The sequence below is a fragment of the Astyanax mexicanus genome, chromosome 7 (assembly GCF_023375975.1).
Source record: "Astyanax mexicanus isolate ESR-SI-001 chromosome 7, AstMex3_surface, whole genome shotgun sequence".
Taxonomy (NCBI): domain Eukaryota; kingdom Metazoa; phylum Chordata; class Actinopteri; order Characiformes; family Acestrorhamphidae; genus Astyanax; species Astyanax mexicanus.
In genome coordinates this window covers 22,392,326-22,407,957 of record NC_064414.1, presented here as the reverse complement: position 1 = coordinate 22,407,957, position 15,632 = coordinate 22,392,326, and the positions used below count along the sequence as shown (strand labels likewise).

The 15,632-nt window shown below is 40.3% G+C and overlaps 1 protein-coding gene across 1 annotated transcript in view; it reads right to left on the bottom strand.

Annotated features, from left to right (window-relative positions):
- The window catches only part of lrpprc (leucine-rich pentatricopeptide repeat containing), an 88,187-nt gene that overhangs the window by 32,849 nt on the left and 39,706 nt on the right, over positions 1–15,632 (bottom strand). The window contains exons 23-25 of the mRNA XM_007255767.3: positions 10,773–10,974; positions 2,546–2,670; positions 306–412 (exon numbers count right to left, since the gene is read on the bottom strand). Coding sequence (XP_007255829.3) covers positions 306–412; positions 2,546–2,670; positions 10,773–10,974 — 434 coding nt within the window. The remainder of the gene's footprint in view (positions 1–305; positions 413–2,545; positions 2,671–10,772; positions 10,975–15,632) is intronic.

The following is a 15,632-nucleotide window of genomic DNA, read 5'->3' as shown; positions in this document are numbered from 1 at the left end:
AATGAACGACTGAGTACGTCTCATTCATGCCCACCTGAGACACAAAGCTTAACACCTGAAACGCAGTAAGGTGCACTTGAGCTCAGCCTGTTAAACGTCGGCCCTTTTACAAGCACTTCCTTATACAGCGCACACGCACACGCGCGCATGCCGCTCTTCCCTCCACCTGCTCTTGCTTTCTGTGTGGTATGAATGGCGCTTTGGAGCTCCAGGCCCAGTCTAATTTAAAAGTGGAAATGGCTGCGTGGCTGTAATTAAACCTCTTAAATAGCTGTGTGCTTTGGACACAATGGCGCGAGTCCCACCTCAGCGATTTTGCGCGCCTCCTTGTAGCGGCCCGTCCACAAGAAGCCGAAGAAAAGCTCGTACATCATCATCATCTCGCCGCGCTCCTTCCTCACGAAGTCCATGGCTGCTCGGGACACACACACAGAGACAGAAACACACGCACACACACACACGTATGAGTACATCAATTCTTCCAGCTCTTTTTCTGCAGTGGTTATTGTTGCCACTCTCTTTCACTGGAGCTAAGCCGACACGCTCTCGGGCTCAGGCTGCGCAAACTTCTTCAAAAGAGCAGCCTCAGCAGCGCAGCACTCAATGCAATCACACTCAATCAGGCTGCAGCCAGGTGTGCTGTTGTGTGTGAAAGACTAGGAGTGAGTGCATGTGTGAGTAAGGGGTTGGTGGGGTGTGGAGGGGGCTTTTCATTTGAATAAAACACATTGCCTGTGCAGACTGTGTGCACATGTAAGCAGTGTGTATGTGGGTGTGAGAATTCACGTTTGTACATCCAGAAAGGTGATAGCAGGCCATTTCGAATCACTTCACTTGCATGCTTGCATTCACATGCATACACACACACACACACACTGTTCAGTGTTCACTCACTCACTCATTCATTCATTCACTCTGCAAGTCTTAAAGCATTTCAGCGTGTCCAGCACTGTGCATCATCCTGCTCACACTGAGAGGCTGACAGTGATTGCATCTCAATGCAGTGCTCGACTTGGGCAGGCAGATCACTCCACCAGGCTGAAATAATCTGCTCTTTTAAACGTTCGGAAGCCGGCTATACACACTACACTCTTAAAAACCAAGATTCTTCAAATGCTTCTCACTTTCGTGGCCCATAAAGAACCATGTTTATAATACACAGACATGCCAAAAGTCAGACTATAGCAGTAAGTAAATCGTGATCAAGAAGATTTTTTGCTTCAGGGGACACTCTGGGAACGCCCACACCTGTATGGATAAATTGGGAGGTGCTATCTTGTAAGTAAGGTTGAACACAGGTGTACTAGTGTGCTCATGGCAAGGCAGGGTGAATTTTTTTTATTTATAACTCCAAAATAGTTTGGAGTTGTTTTTTTAACTCCGGAAAAGCAAAAATCCTATCCATTTTTGGGACACTTTGGCTGGCTGTAGTGGTAGATTTCTTAGTACTGCATTATATTATTATTATTATTATTATTATTATTATTATTATTATTATTATAGGGCACATTTTAAGCAACGAATAGTAAGGAACAAGGGTGTCACCATCGTACCCTCCTGATTCAGCAGATAACTTTTTTTTTTCGGGGTGAATTAAGTGCTTCCCTTTATTTACAGTGCTACACTGAGGAACCCCAAGTGTCAACTCTGTAGTTCAACAGAGCGACTTTACTGCTTCTTACAACCTGAAGGGTAAAGCTTTTATTTTCCCAAAAATCATCAGTGCGCCATGTAATACGGTGCGCCTTATGTTTGAATTCTACCGGCCGTGTTGTAGGAAGCCTGTTATACAGGAGGTTAAGGTTTAGTTCTCCACCAGTATTAGCATTGCCCACTAAGCGCTAGCCATTTGGCCGTTCAAAAGGTGAGTATTATCGGCCTGTAGTCTTCTTCTAACCCCTGCTAGCACTGGTGAAGCAGCATTAGCATGAGTGCTAACTGTGCTAGCCTTATGGCCGTCCATAGGTGAGAATTAATAGCCTGTAGCCTGCACGTTTATCGTGTTAAAACTAGCTACGTGGGATGAACCGCTAGCTAATATCGCCCTGATTAACAGGAACACTCAGTGTTCCTCATAGTGTTGGGCGGCAGTAAGGGGCTATTAGCGGTTAGCCGCTAATACTAATGCTCCAGGCTCTAGGCTTGCTGTGAATAAACAGAAGCGATTTACTCACCCAAATAAACAGTTTTCAGGAGAAAAATCAGGAGAGAAATCTATGTGGATGCAATATATTTCGGCCCCCTGTGGGGAGACCTGCTGAATAAGAATAAAAACATGGCGACACCCCTGTTCCTAAAAAGCACCGCTTAAAATGCCCCTCATAATCCGGTGCATCTTATAGTGCGAAAAATTCAGAGTCTGCAGAGTCTCTCTTTGTCTCTTATATATATATATATATATATATATATATATATATATATATATATATATATATATATATATATATATACACACACACACATACCCACACAGCACATGCTATATAACTCAAGGCACAGACTCCTAAGTGATACATACACTCTCGTCTCAGTGTCAGGGTCTTACCTTTCTGAAGTAACTCAGTGTCTCCTTTATTAATCAGGGCACAGATGACCTGATGGAGTCGAGGCAGCTGTTGGTACAGCTTGTTGCACTCAATCACAGCATCCAGTGCTCCAGTTAAGTCCTCACTGACAACACAAACACACACACAAATGCACAATTTCAGATTAAATTATATCTTTATTTAACTACTGACTGCGTCTCAGATTGCCTTCATTGAGTTTACAGCGCAGGCTACTCTATGTAGTAAACAGAAGATTTCTGGCAGTCTGTTCCTGTTTGTTTTCTGTGCATTCAATAAATACAACTCAGACACATTCCACATGGGCTTCAAAAAGTTCTGTGTAACTGGAACGAAGTGCATCACATTATGACATTATGTAAAAATATTGCAATAAGAATTATTTATCGTAAAAAAAAGTCATATTTATATATGGCTTTCGCCATATCACCTATTAGTCATTAAAGATGCTGAGCACGTTTTGGCCAAAACTGAAACAGAAGAAATTGGTACATCTGATCAAATGTTGGACACTGAACACGTTTGACACGTTGAGTCGCTTGACACTATACTACACTACTAATAGTAGAAAACGTGCACTAGTAAAATGTTTCTAAGAGGACAGTACATGGACACTCATTCAATTTTCTCACAACATTAAAAAAAAAAAAGTAAATGACAAAAATAAGGACACTTTTTCTTTTTTAAGTGTATGAACTATGATAAATTCACCTTGTATAAATCCTCAGAGTACTCATCTAAATGTAAACAAATTAATGTGCTGTTTCTCAATTTATCACTCGTTTATTTAGGCACTCTAGAGTGAAGGTGTCATTGAATAAGTTGACATAATTTATTACACAAATTAAATAGTTTTTTTTGTCTTACTAAAGTATTTCTCTGGTGACTTTTTACTTTAATTTGGATGCATTTAATAAAAAAAAAAACGCCACTACATTATTGGAAATCTGTTGATTCTTTTGGCTTGTGAGGGTTAGGTGGAGGATATGTAGTCTTTCCCGGCCCACGAGAGTCAAAGCCTGGAGACCTTAAACTTGTGCAGACCCCCTGCACCTCTCAAAGCAGTGGAAAAAAGACCCTGTATTATTGGCTTCAGTCAAAAATGACTGACATGCCTTCTTCCCTTTGCTTACGCCCAATGTTTTTTTGGCCTGCACTATCCAAACATAACATTTCATAAACAGCACATGTAATCATATTTTCCCACAATGCACATAGTCACATTTTTTTAAATGCTTGTTACACACCTATTTTTCTTACTACCCAATTTTTGTTGACTTATATTTGGTGCATCCCTAATAAGATTAATGCACTATGGAGATGCTATGCACCCTAACAACAGAAGCACTACGCAAACAAACAAGCAAACCGATCATTTTTGTTCCAACATCATGTTAAGCTGCTGCAGTTTACAGTGTTCCCCATTGGTTGAGGAAAACAAGCAACTGCTGACTTTTGAACTGTTACTACTGGGCACTCCACTCTATTAAAAACAACGAGTGTAGGAGAGCGGATGTGTTATTCATGAATAGAACATGTAAAAATGTTCTCTGTTCGTGGCCTTAAGGTGAGCAGCCCCTCTCATCTCTCCCGGATCCCACCTTCCCCTCACTACGGACCACCTCTCGCCCCTCACCCCCGACTGGGCTGTTTGACAGAATAAGGCAACAAAATTAGATCTGCTCGCCGTGCTCCGTTTCCCTCGCTCCCTCTCCGTACCTAACAAAGAGCTCACTGCTCGCCTGACAGAGGGCTGACAGAGGAATAAAGTGAGGGAGCAGACGAGAAAAACACCACTCCAATCGCTCTATTGTGACTGCAGTGGCAGCCATCAAGTGATTGGGAAATTACCGTGCCAATCACGCCGAGGTCAAAGCAGATAGGGCGCCGGCAGGGAGGGGGCAGCCGGGGCGCGAAAGCGAACCAGTGAGGTTTTAACAGGTATAATTTCTGCGGTGTTTGCAACCCTTGAGATTATACAGCAGGGGCAGGGGGGAAATGTGGCTCGGACAGGGGTGACCTTGCTCAGGGGGAGTTAAATGGGAAGGGGGGGTGGTTCTTTGGGGAGGGGGGCGGACAAAACAAGAGCTGTGATTGAGCCTGGCCCGTGACGACACCTCTTAGGCAATCGCGCTTAATTGAAATGAAGAGCGCCAATATTATTCATCAAGCGGAAGTCAAGAGCCAATTGAAACACACACACGAGGGAGAGAGAGAGAGAGAGAGAGAGAGAGAGAGAGAGAGCGAGAGAGAGGGGGGCATGTTAAGGTTCATTAACAAAAAACAGTGAACAAAAGTTTTAGAAAACAACTTGAACAATGGATTTGCTGAAGAAAAAAAAAACCTTTTGAAAACTTGATTGAGATTATGCATGTTAAATCGATTAATTAATTAACCACTGACATGGCATATTTCTTTGGGACAAGCTACACGAGTTGCTCAGTTGGCTTAGGGTTTGAGTTCCATCCCTGCTGCAGATGCAAAGTCACGTGACTACACTATACTAAACTACACTTCACTACTTATAGTAAAAAACCTGCACTAGTAAAATGTTTAAGAGGACAGTACATGGACACTCAGACTGTGGGACATATTAACAGAATAAAAATAAATAAATAAATAAATAATTTACAAGAATGAACAAGATTGCATTAATCAGAGACTCTGAATGACTGTTTAGATTATATTTCTGATTAATTGCTTATAGCCCTAGATCTGAAGTCAAAAAAACATTATATAGGTAAACTCAACTGTAAACACACCAAAATATCATTTTATTACTGCACTCTTCTTCAAGACCAAGCGTCTCCGACCTCCTTTGTTGAGTTTAAAGCACAGCCTAGCTGGGCTACTCGATGTTTTCATGTATCAAACAGAAGACCTCAGCCAGTCTGTTCCAACCTACATGGTCAATCGTTTTATTTGAAATGTATTACCCTGCCAGAACAATGTTTTAAAAACTAATTATATGGGATTAAAAAACATAATGTGCCATTACAATGTGAAGTCATTGTAATGAACCAATAATACAGTAAACCCAATAAAAAATAAAAATAAAAAAAAAGTTTAACTAGAATAACTATAATAACCTAGAAAAAAAAAAAAAAAAAAAAAAAAGCATTAAGGGTACTCCTGATCTGCAGATCATTTGAACGCGAAAATTGCCCTGTTCAGTAGGGGCGACTTCTTTATAACTATAATAATAATAATAATATTTAAAAATAAATAAATAAATAAATAAATAAATAAACAAACATACACCCATGACCAGTTCCGTACTGGATTAGAAGTTCTGAAAGACCGCTTAGATTACATTTAGTGTAAGCGCATATAGTATAAGCGAATATCAGCAGATGCCCAACGTTATCATGTTATGTAATTAACAAATGTTATCTTTAAAAACAATATACTTTTCGTAGCAGGTCAAATAATTAGTAATAAATAGTGCTTAGATAATTACACTGACCATCTGCAAACTTCATAACACAGTGTATTAAGGGCTGATAAACTGTATTACAATATATATATTATATATAAATAATACTTTAACTATGCAAACACAAAGCCTACTTCAGATTTACCAACTTGCTCAAAAAATATGTTCAGAAGAATTTCTAAATAGGTAAACATTTTATGCCATATTTTCCTTATAATTAATCATACCAGTAAGTGTTATATTAATAAATAAATAAATAAATAAATAAAACGCATTTAATTCTTAAATCCCTTCATTTCAACCCAAGACGGAAGATGGGGAACTTGGAAAAAAAAAAAAATCTTCAGAACTATCAATACGATACGAAGCCCCTCAAACCGCAATTATCCCCATCAGAATTGATAACGACCCTTGCTAGCGACCACGCTCCCCCAGGAAAAAGAGAGAGAAAAAAGGCTTAACCATGTTGAAGGCTTCATAATTTCCCTGGATACAATTTAGCTGTCAGTGGCGTTCAGCCTTCCTGCAACATGTACCCGTTAATGTCACCAACTTTGCATGTCAAGCACTTTCCAGCCAATTAAGTTGCAGGAGAATAAAAAAAGGAAACGTGAGTGAGTGCTTTGCGCAAAGAACCTGAAGAATTAGACAAGAAAGCTTGTTTCATCCTCCTCCTTCTCCTCCCTCTGCTCCTCTCCCCTCCCCTCACTCGCTCGCTCCCTCTCTCTTCCTCTCGTTCTCTTCTTTCGCCCACCTCCTCTTTTGTTCTGCAGACTGGCACCCATGTTATCATCCATTCTACATGTTCTCAAAAAGGAAGCCCACTAAATGGGTGTCTAAAAGAAAGAGCGCGCGAGGGACGACTTTGCGATTTGTGATCCGTGATTGAGTTTCGCGCTTGTGCGGCGCGGCTGCGGCTCTCCTTTCGCTTCACGAGATAGAAGCCAAAGCCAAAGCAAACCTGTATCCTGCTTTTCAGCTGTCCTGGGTGACACTTTGCTACCAAGCTTATGAGGATCTGCATGGTTTAGACATGATTTTTGTCAATTGGGTGCAAGCGTATGATTATTATTATTTTTTTTTTTACTTTTACATAAATTTAGGCATGAAGGGGGATGGGGGGGTGGGTTTGAACCACACTCTTCTTCCCTCTCTTCCTGCTCAGCTGACAGCCCTGTTCTCCTCCCTTTCTGTTGTTACCGTTAATATGTCCCTCCCAGCCCCCTTCCACAAAAGAAAAGTTCCTGCCATGTTCCTTTGTTCAGCTCATTAGGGGAGTATGGTTGAGGATGGGGGGGTTTGGAGGGGGGGGGTGGTCGGTAGGGGGGGTGTTGGGGGTGGACTGGGTGGAGGACGGATCAGGAGCGGCGGCCGTGGTCGTGGTGGCGACGTGGTGACGGCTGTCAGAGTTAATCCCATAGAGAACTGTTCATTAAGTCATTATAGCTGACACTCTGACGAGATACTGACACACGCGGCTTTGTCCCCCGTCCACGCGGCTCGGCTTTCCGAAGTGGGGATGGGAGAGGGGGACGACAGAGAGAGAGAGAGAGAGAGAGAGAGAGAGACTGAGAAAGAGACAGAGACCGAGACAGGATGAGAGAGAAGTGGGAAAGAGAGAGAGAGAGAGAGAGAGAGAGAGAGAGAGAGAGAGAGAGAGATGATGGGGAAATTAAAAAGAAAAAAAAAATGAGGCGGGGAGTGAGGAAGGGTGGAAAAGTTTAGGGATGAGAGAGAATAGGAGACAGAAGAGACTGACAGAGCAAGTTGAAAAGACAAAAGAAAGAAGCAAAGAGACAGATGGGACAGTTCACTGAACAATGACATCTGCTTTATGAAGTCACTGCCATAAGATGATACTGATTAGGGAATACAGCAGCAATAGCAGGAACAGCAGGTTAGGCATGGGCGTACTGTCATGCTGTAAGCAATGTGTTTGAACATGCATGATTGCATATATATTTCTGACAAATTAATTGGTAAAAGATACCCTTGAAGCTTCACAGAAAATAGCAAAACAAATACAAAATAGAATGCTTTAACCCCTTAAAATGCCTTGTCCGGTGTACAGGCTACAGGTGTAGGTGAAACAAAATCCTCTCCTACAGGACACTTTGAGAAGCTGCCTGTTTTCTCTCTATTACACTTAATAATTCCAGATCAGTAACAGGACTCAACTCAAATTCTGCAGGTTTGAAAATAGATGTAAAAACAAGACAAACATAACTAAAGGTTTGGAGGAAATTAACCGTTTGTTTTGTCTTCAGGAAAATATTGATTTTATAATGAACTTTAGGAAGGAGCCAATTTTATGATTTTATTAGTGATAATTTTTTTTATATATATATATTTTCTATTACAATTACGCCTTTTAATTATGCTTATCAAACATGAAAGCTTTTTATGTAATAATTGAATAGATATACTCTGGATTTAGGGGTGTAATGTCAGGCAGAAAATTGGAGGAAAAAAAAATAAAAAAATAAAAAATAAAATCCTGGCCTGTTAGGGGGTTAAAGAAAACAAAGAAAAAAAGAAAAGAGAAAACTGCTGTTATTATTTTAGTGTTTTAGAAATAAGCTAACTACATTGCTAAATAGCCTACTAATGTACTGTAAAGCCGTTATAATTTAAAATAGTTAGATACATTACTACAGCAGATTTAGCTAACTAAAAAGGTCAACAGCTAGCTAGCTAAAAATAATTTTTTGTAACTTTTTAACCATTATATTAAAGATGCTTCGTTCAAACTCTCTCTGCATGGTAACTGCATTTGGCTCCACCCATTACACTACCCTGTAAAACTGTGTGTACATGCATGTGTGTGTGTGAGAGACAAAAATGACAAACTTTGGAAATACTAAGGTGTTTAGCCCCACTCACTACTAATGTAACTACTTGAAATAAATTATAATTATTTATTAAATTATTAATTAAGTTAATTATTTTATAATTATAATTATTATTATAAATGATTAAGTTATTGCTTTTTTTCTACTATACGGCACACCGAATTATAAGGTGCACTATTGATGAAAGTCTTTTTTCTGGTCTATTTTTACACATAAGGTGCACTGGATTATAAGGTGCATTAAGCGACACCTGCAAAGCTAAGCTAAATTAAGCAAACAAAACTGAGCTGGACGTTAATCTACACAGATTTCTTTCCTAAAAAAACCTTTTATTTGGGTGAGAAAAATGCTTCAGTTCATGTACAGTAAGCTTAAAGTTCCAGATTTCCACTATGGCTAGCAGCGGCTAGCGGCTTATGCTGCCCGAAAGCACTACACTGAAGAACCATGAGTGTTCTGGTAAGCCAGGGCAATATAAGCTAGAGTTTCACCCCATGTAGCTTGTTTTAACACGGTAAACTCGCAGACTACAGTCTGATATACTCAACTCAGAATGGCGAGAGATGGTGCTTGGCACAATTAGCAGCTAATGCTAATACTGCTCACCGAGGAGTGGCTTTACTGCTCTTTACAACCTGACTGGTAAAATTTATACAGAAGGCGCACAGGATTATAAGGCACACTGACTTATTTTGGGGAAAATTAAAAGATTTTAAATGCACCTCATAGTGCAAAAAATACGGTAGTTTATTTTTATTATCACACCTGGATAAATGGGTTATTTTTGACTGAAGTGTGTAAATGAAACGTAGTAATATAAAAAGAAAGTTAGTATTAAAGAAAAAATGAAATATAGATTGATCAGTAATATTAAAAATAAAATGCTCAATAATAAAATAAATTGGATTTCAAACAATAGAACAAAGAAATAATAATAAAACATGAAATAACCTGGCAAATAAATGCTGGTAATTTTTGAGCCATGTTATGTTGCGCATCAAAGAGTTAAGAATGGACAGCTAGCTACTAGTATGAGGCCTCTAGTGGTAACCTCCAGTATTACACGTAGCACATAAGCCTGCTTTGTTCAAAAACAGCTAGTACATCTCTAGCTCTACTGTGGTTGGAGTCACAAGTCAGCAGTGTATTACTATCTCATGCTTAGCTTTTCCTCTTAAAGTTCTGGGCAAGGATTGCTGCCAGTCACCCTGTATAAAAGTATGTGTGTGTGTGTGTGTGTGTGTGTGTGTGTGTGTGTGAGTGCGGGCACGCATGCTTATCTGCCTCTCTGTGGAGAGATGCCCCGTTCCCCTCATTTCTTCTCACTAATGAACCTGAGCTAAATTAGAAAGCTTATCGCGCGCGAGGCAGCAATTAAAGCTTGCGCCGCGCCGGTGTGTGTTTGCGCCACTCGAGTGACAGGAAAACAAACAGTCTTGGAAGGGGCACCGAGCAAGCCCGCGTGCACGCCTGTGTGTGTATACACACATTGACTCCAACACCATGTACACCCCTGTATTCCCCAGCAGGGAGGGTTGCGTTTGGGGGGGGAGGCACTTATGCACCGCTCTGCACGTCCCCAGCAAATCCAGCAATTAGCACAGGGTGCATAATTAACATGCAAATGAGCTGATCTACTTAAAAGCGTCTCTCGCAAATAGACCTCAATGGAGGCTGGAGGGCGGGGCTGAGGGGCCAAGCCCGGAGAAGCAGCGTCTTTTTTTTTTTTTTTTTTTTTTCCCCAATCCCTTCAATTTAATTTGCATAGAGCATTTAAGCCAGAAGGCAACGATAGCCATCCACAGGCACAAGATGATCAGGTGCTCCAGGACAGAGGTCCAGCTGATCTTCTGCACCACACTGGAATCCACTGGGGGAAAAAAAAATAAATAAAATAATAAAAAAAAAAAAAGGTCTTACCGTTCCAGGTATGAAATGATGAGGGGTGAACAGAGGTTGCTGGAGGGGTTGACCAGGCCCAGGGTGAACATGGCGTCTTGTAGGCGTTGGACGGTGGTGGTGTCTCCCTTAAGGCCGTGTTCGTTGAGAGTGTGGAACAACGATTTAATGCTTCTCAACTGCACATTCTTCTCCTTTATCTCCTTCAGGAGGTCTTCGGCCTCTGAATGAATAGAAAGAAAGAGAGAAAGGATACTGTGTTCAGTTATGGCGTTGTATACTCAGGCAGAGTTGCAAGCAACCATCAAAAACAATTTCAAAATTATTACTTTATTTTTTAAAAGAACCAATAGTAACCTTTGCTATGAACCCTGTATTCATGATACATTATGAATGTATTTATAATGCATTATGTGCTTTATATAAAACTTATTATGACTGTCATAGACTTGTAAAACTCTAACTTTACTCAAAAAGTGTCACTTTACATAAAATATATGTATACTAGTGATATACACAATATTACAAAGCACACGTGACTTTATAAAGACTTTCTACATGTGCCTTAGTACTTGTACATTTTTACATTATAATTAACATTCCTTTAAAAGTAATAGCATTACTAAAGCACACTTCATTAAAAGCCAGTAAAGACATGTTATGTATGTTTTATACAAGTACTACAATTTGAGAAATCAAAGCAGCTATAATGCATTAAAACTTATAGTACTAAAAGTACCAACCATGTATAATAATGCATTGTAACATTAGTATGTACAATGTTCTACTGAACAGACATTATAAGGCTTAATGAAGTCTTTATAAAGTTGCATACTTGCTTGCACACTGTACTCTGCAATAATGTTTGTCCTAATATGTATTTTTTTGGATATAATAAGGTATAATAAGGTTATACATAAGCCATATAATGAATTATGAATGCATTCATAGTGCATTATGAATACAAGACTCATAGAAAATCTTACAAAACAAACTGTCTACCAATCCGGCTCATCTTCATCTTCTTCAGGTTAATGAAGAAGGAAGGCTGAAGGAACCCCACACCTTAGGACACAAGAAGCTGCCCTGCTCCCCATACGTTTTACCGCTGCCTACCTATTCCTCACACAGCGGGATTAAATCCGAGGCTGGAAGCAGGGCCATCCCCTGATGCATGCTGGAGCCAGCGTGAGAGGGGAGGAGGTGATAAAAGGCCCCTTAGATAATTTCATGTGGGGAAAACAAACCGCTATTAAAACAACATTTTACACCCAGCGGGAATGCAAATGCTGGTGTATAATGCCAATTCGCTGCTAATTGCTACTTGCATTTCTAAACGAGACTACAATTACCGGGCCCCTACAATGGCGGGCTGCTTTCCTTTTTTTTCGCAGCTCCCTGCGAAAGCATCCCGGTAAATTATAGGTGTGCGGCGAGCGCCCGGCGTGAACCTGGTGGGCCGCGGTCGCAGGCGTGCCGCCGATCGCCCGCCGTAATGGAAGCTTTTTACCGGGCAGCGCTCCCATCTGGCAGGGGCCGGGGGTCTGCCGTTCTCCAGCACCCTAACACCCATCCCTCCCTCCCTCCCTCCCTCCCTCCCTCCACACCGAACAAACTCAACAGCTGCTTTGTCACTACGCCAGATAATTAAGATGTGTTTACGCACTGTTTAGAGGCTCGCTAATGGGCTGATACCGATAGGGCCTGTTTGCACCGGCGATACTAATCATCTCAAGCCTGGACTGAAGAGAGAAAACAGAAACATGTGTAGAGACTCCAATCTGTAGTGCATTCTCTGGAGCCGTTTCTCTTCATTTTTAGTGCAAATGAGTCCAGAAAGGCAGGTGCTGTAACATTCCAAAGCTCGACTTCATATTTCATAAGATTGAATGCAGTGTTGACCAAGGGAATTTAACCTGCATAAGCTAAGCGTTTATGACCGGTTTTGTCCAACGTATGTATATTAGGGGTGGGCGATTTGGCCGTAAAATAATATCACAATATTTCATGGTATTTTTGCAGTATTGATACTCTTGGCAATAGGACAAAACACTGAATTAAAAAATTATTTCTAGAATTTTATCAGATTTGAAACAAAAGTTAATGATCCAGAAAGTCATGATACTAATAATAATGCACTCCAAATATCTCCATATATCCAGGAATAAAGTAAAATGAATGATACTGGACAGATATAATATGTAGTATGTAGTAGATATATAATGGGAAATGAGAACAGTGTGATTTTTTCTTTTGCTAAAAACAGCAAAAAAGTAGTACCCTGATGTGATAATTAGGGGTGGGTGAAATGGCACGATAATTCAGGGTAAAATATCGTTCACAATATTCAAAAATGTTGGTGATATTATCGCGTACAATATGATATAGCACCCCTAATTTTAATATAGCACCCTGATTTACCGTATTTTCTCACTATACAGCGCACCTAAAATCCTTACATACAAAAATTGACAGTGCACCTTTTAATTCAGTGCGTCATATGTATGAGGTGAAATCAGGTACAAGTGTTGCAGTGTTATTCAGGAGTTTCTGTTTAGTTCTCAGGCACCGGGGCTGGAGTAGCATTAGCATCAGCCGCCAATCGCGTGATGTAATACGTAAAGACAGGTGACGTGGCCAGAAGAACTCCCTAGTTTTTTGAATATATATTAGGCTTAGCAGGAATGGTTGTTCCAGCACACAGGTACCATTTAACACAATACTTTATCTCTTCTCCACTCTGAAATGCTTATGCTTCTTAGTTTAGAAACAAAATAATGCGGACTGCCACTTTAACTTGAAGAAACTTAACTTAAAGAAAGCCAAATTCTTTATCTTCTCTAGTTTTATGAAGAAGGAAGGCTTAAGGACACAAATACAAAAAAAGTGGCAATGATATCTGATTAGAATGAACTAAATTCAAAAAGTTTTAGAATGGGAATCAGAACTAAAAAAAGATTGATTGGTTCATCCTCTAGAAAATGTAAAGATGTAGGATCCATTTAGCTTTGGTTTTGCGGCCAAGAATAATTAAATCCTCTAGAGATAAGTAATATAACCTTAATATAAATGAGACATATTTGTTAAGGTGGTGTATAAAACGTGCAATAAGCTGCGCCAAATGCTGATACACACGAACATGCACACAAACGCCAGCCTGCACTGCCGTCCAAATTTCAGACTGTCACTTCACTTCCCTCTGCTATTTGTCCTGTTGTTATGCAAATGTGCCCCAGCTCTCTGTGCTGAGGGAAATTTGACAGGGCAAAAGGTGGGGGGGCCAAAAGGCAGGAGACCGGGTTTAACACGGGGGTCATGCTGTGTGTTCGAGAGGCTGCTTTAAGTAAGATTACACTCCGTTCACTCAACACCGATGTTTCTGCCATCAGGGATCTGCAGGAGAGGAGTGTGTTGTATCAGAATCCCAGCGGTCGCCCCGGCGCGGGACAAGCCATCAGTTTGATTCAGAGTTCTTGTTTAAAGAAAGCAGCGTGGCATGGGTTAACAGCTGGATATGAACTTGGCCGATTGAGGTTAAGTGGCTCGCCGGAGGGCACGGCGACAGCGATACCCATCAGGGACAAGAACTAACAATCTTTTCATTCGCCAAAAGGCTGTCACTGCAGCGCCGAACAGCAAAGCACACAGCATTCCCAGTAGCTTAGGGCTTTCCGGCAGCTCCAAAGAACAGCTGTTAAAGAGACAAGGGGTATACTGCAACACACAGAGGCCCTATGATGATGACACAAAGAGGCCCTCCAGGTTTGAGGACCCATCATCTGTATACATATATATATACATATTATACTGTGCATTTGAGTACTATTTCTTTCAATGCACATATTTACATATTCTAAACACTGGGCAGTACAGCGGTATTTGTACTGGACTTTTTTAAAGAACATGTACAGCTCTGGGGAAAAAAAATAAGAGACCACTTAAAAAGGATGACTTCCCTTGATTTTACCAAATTGAAAACCACTGAAATATAATCAGGAGGTAGATGGATGATCACAAGCCATCAAACCAAACTGAACTGTTTGATGTGTTGCACCAAAAGTGGCATAAAGTTATCCAAAAGCAGTGTGTAAGACTGGTGGAGCAGAACATGCCAAGATGTATGAAAACAGGGTTATTTCACCAAATACTGATTTCTAAATTCTTAAAATGTTATGAATATGAACTTGTTTTCTTTGCATTATTTAATGTTGTTTTACATTTTTATTTGGAATTTAAGAGAAATGTTGTCTGTAATTTATAAGATGAATAAACAAGTTCATAGAAACTGACTCAGAAACTCAGAAGTGGTCTCTTAATCTTTTCCAGAGATGTACATAACCAGACACCATGAATGTAGAATCAATATCTGTATGCACAGATTTGGTAAATTAAACATTAACCTTTTTAGCACGATTGGGCACCTTACATAGATTCACAAACACAACCTTTAATTTAAGATTTCTTAAAACCATGTAGATAATAGGGTTTTCATTGAAGAAGGCTGGAATCTCCACTCTTGCAAGAACTGCACACTGCTGCATAACCCGTGTCATAATCCTGTCAGATTTTGTAACTTTAGCAACAGTGACACTAATTTCACTTTCAGCGGCAGTTCTCCAACTATCAGCTTGTCCAGAAAAGGGTGTCCGAGAAGTAGCCTAAAGCACAAATTCAATGATTTGTTTTTCTTGTTGACTCAAGATGGGATTGAAGAGCAAGAAATACCAAATTGTCACTGTCCTGCTTAAAACTAAACTGTCATAGAAACTTCCTTTTTTTTTGTATACTAACTATAAGGTGATATTAGCTAGTGGTTCAGCCTGTGGCTTGTGTTAACAAGGTAAGCGCACAGAATATAATCCGTTATGCTCACCTCTGAAC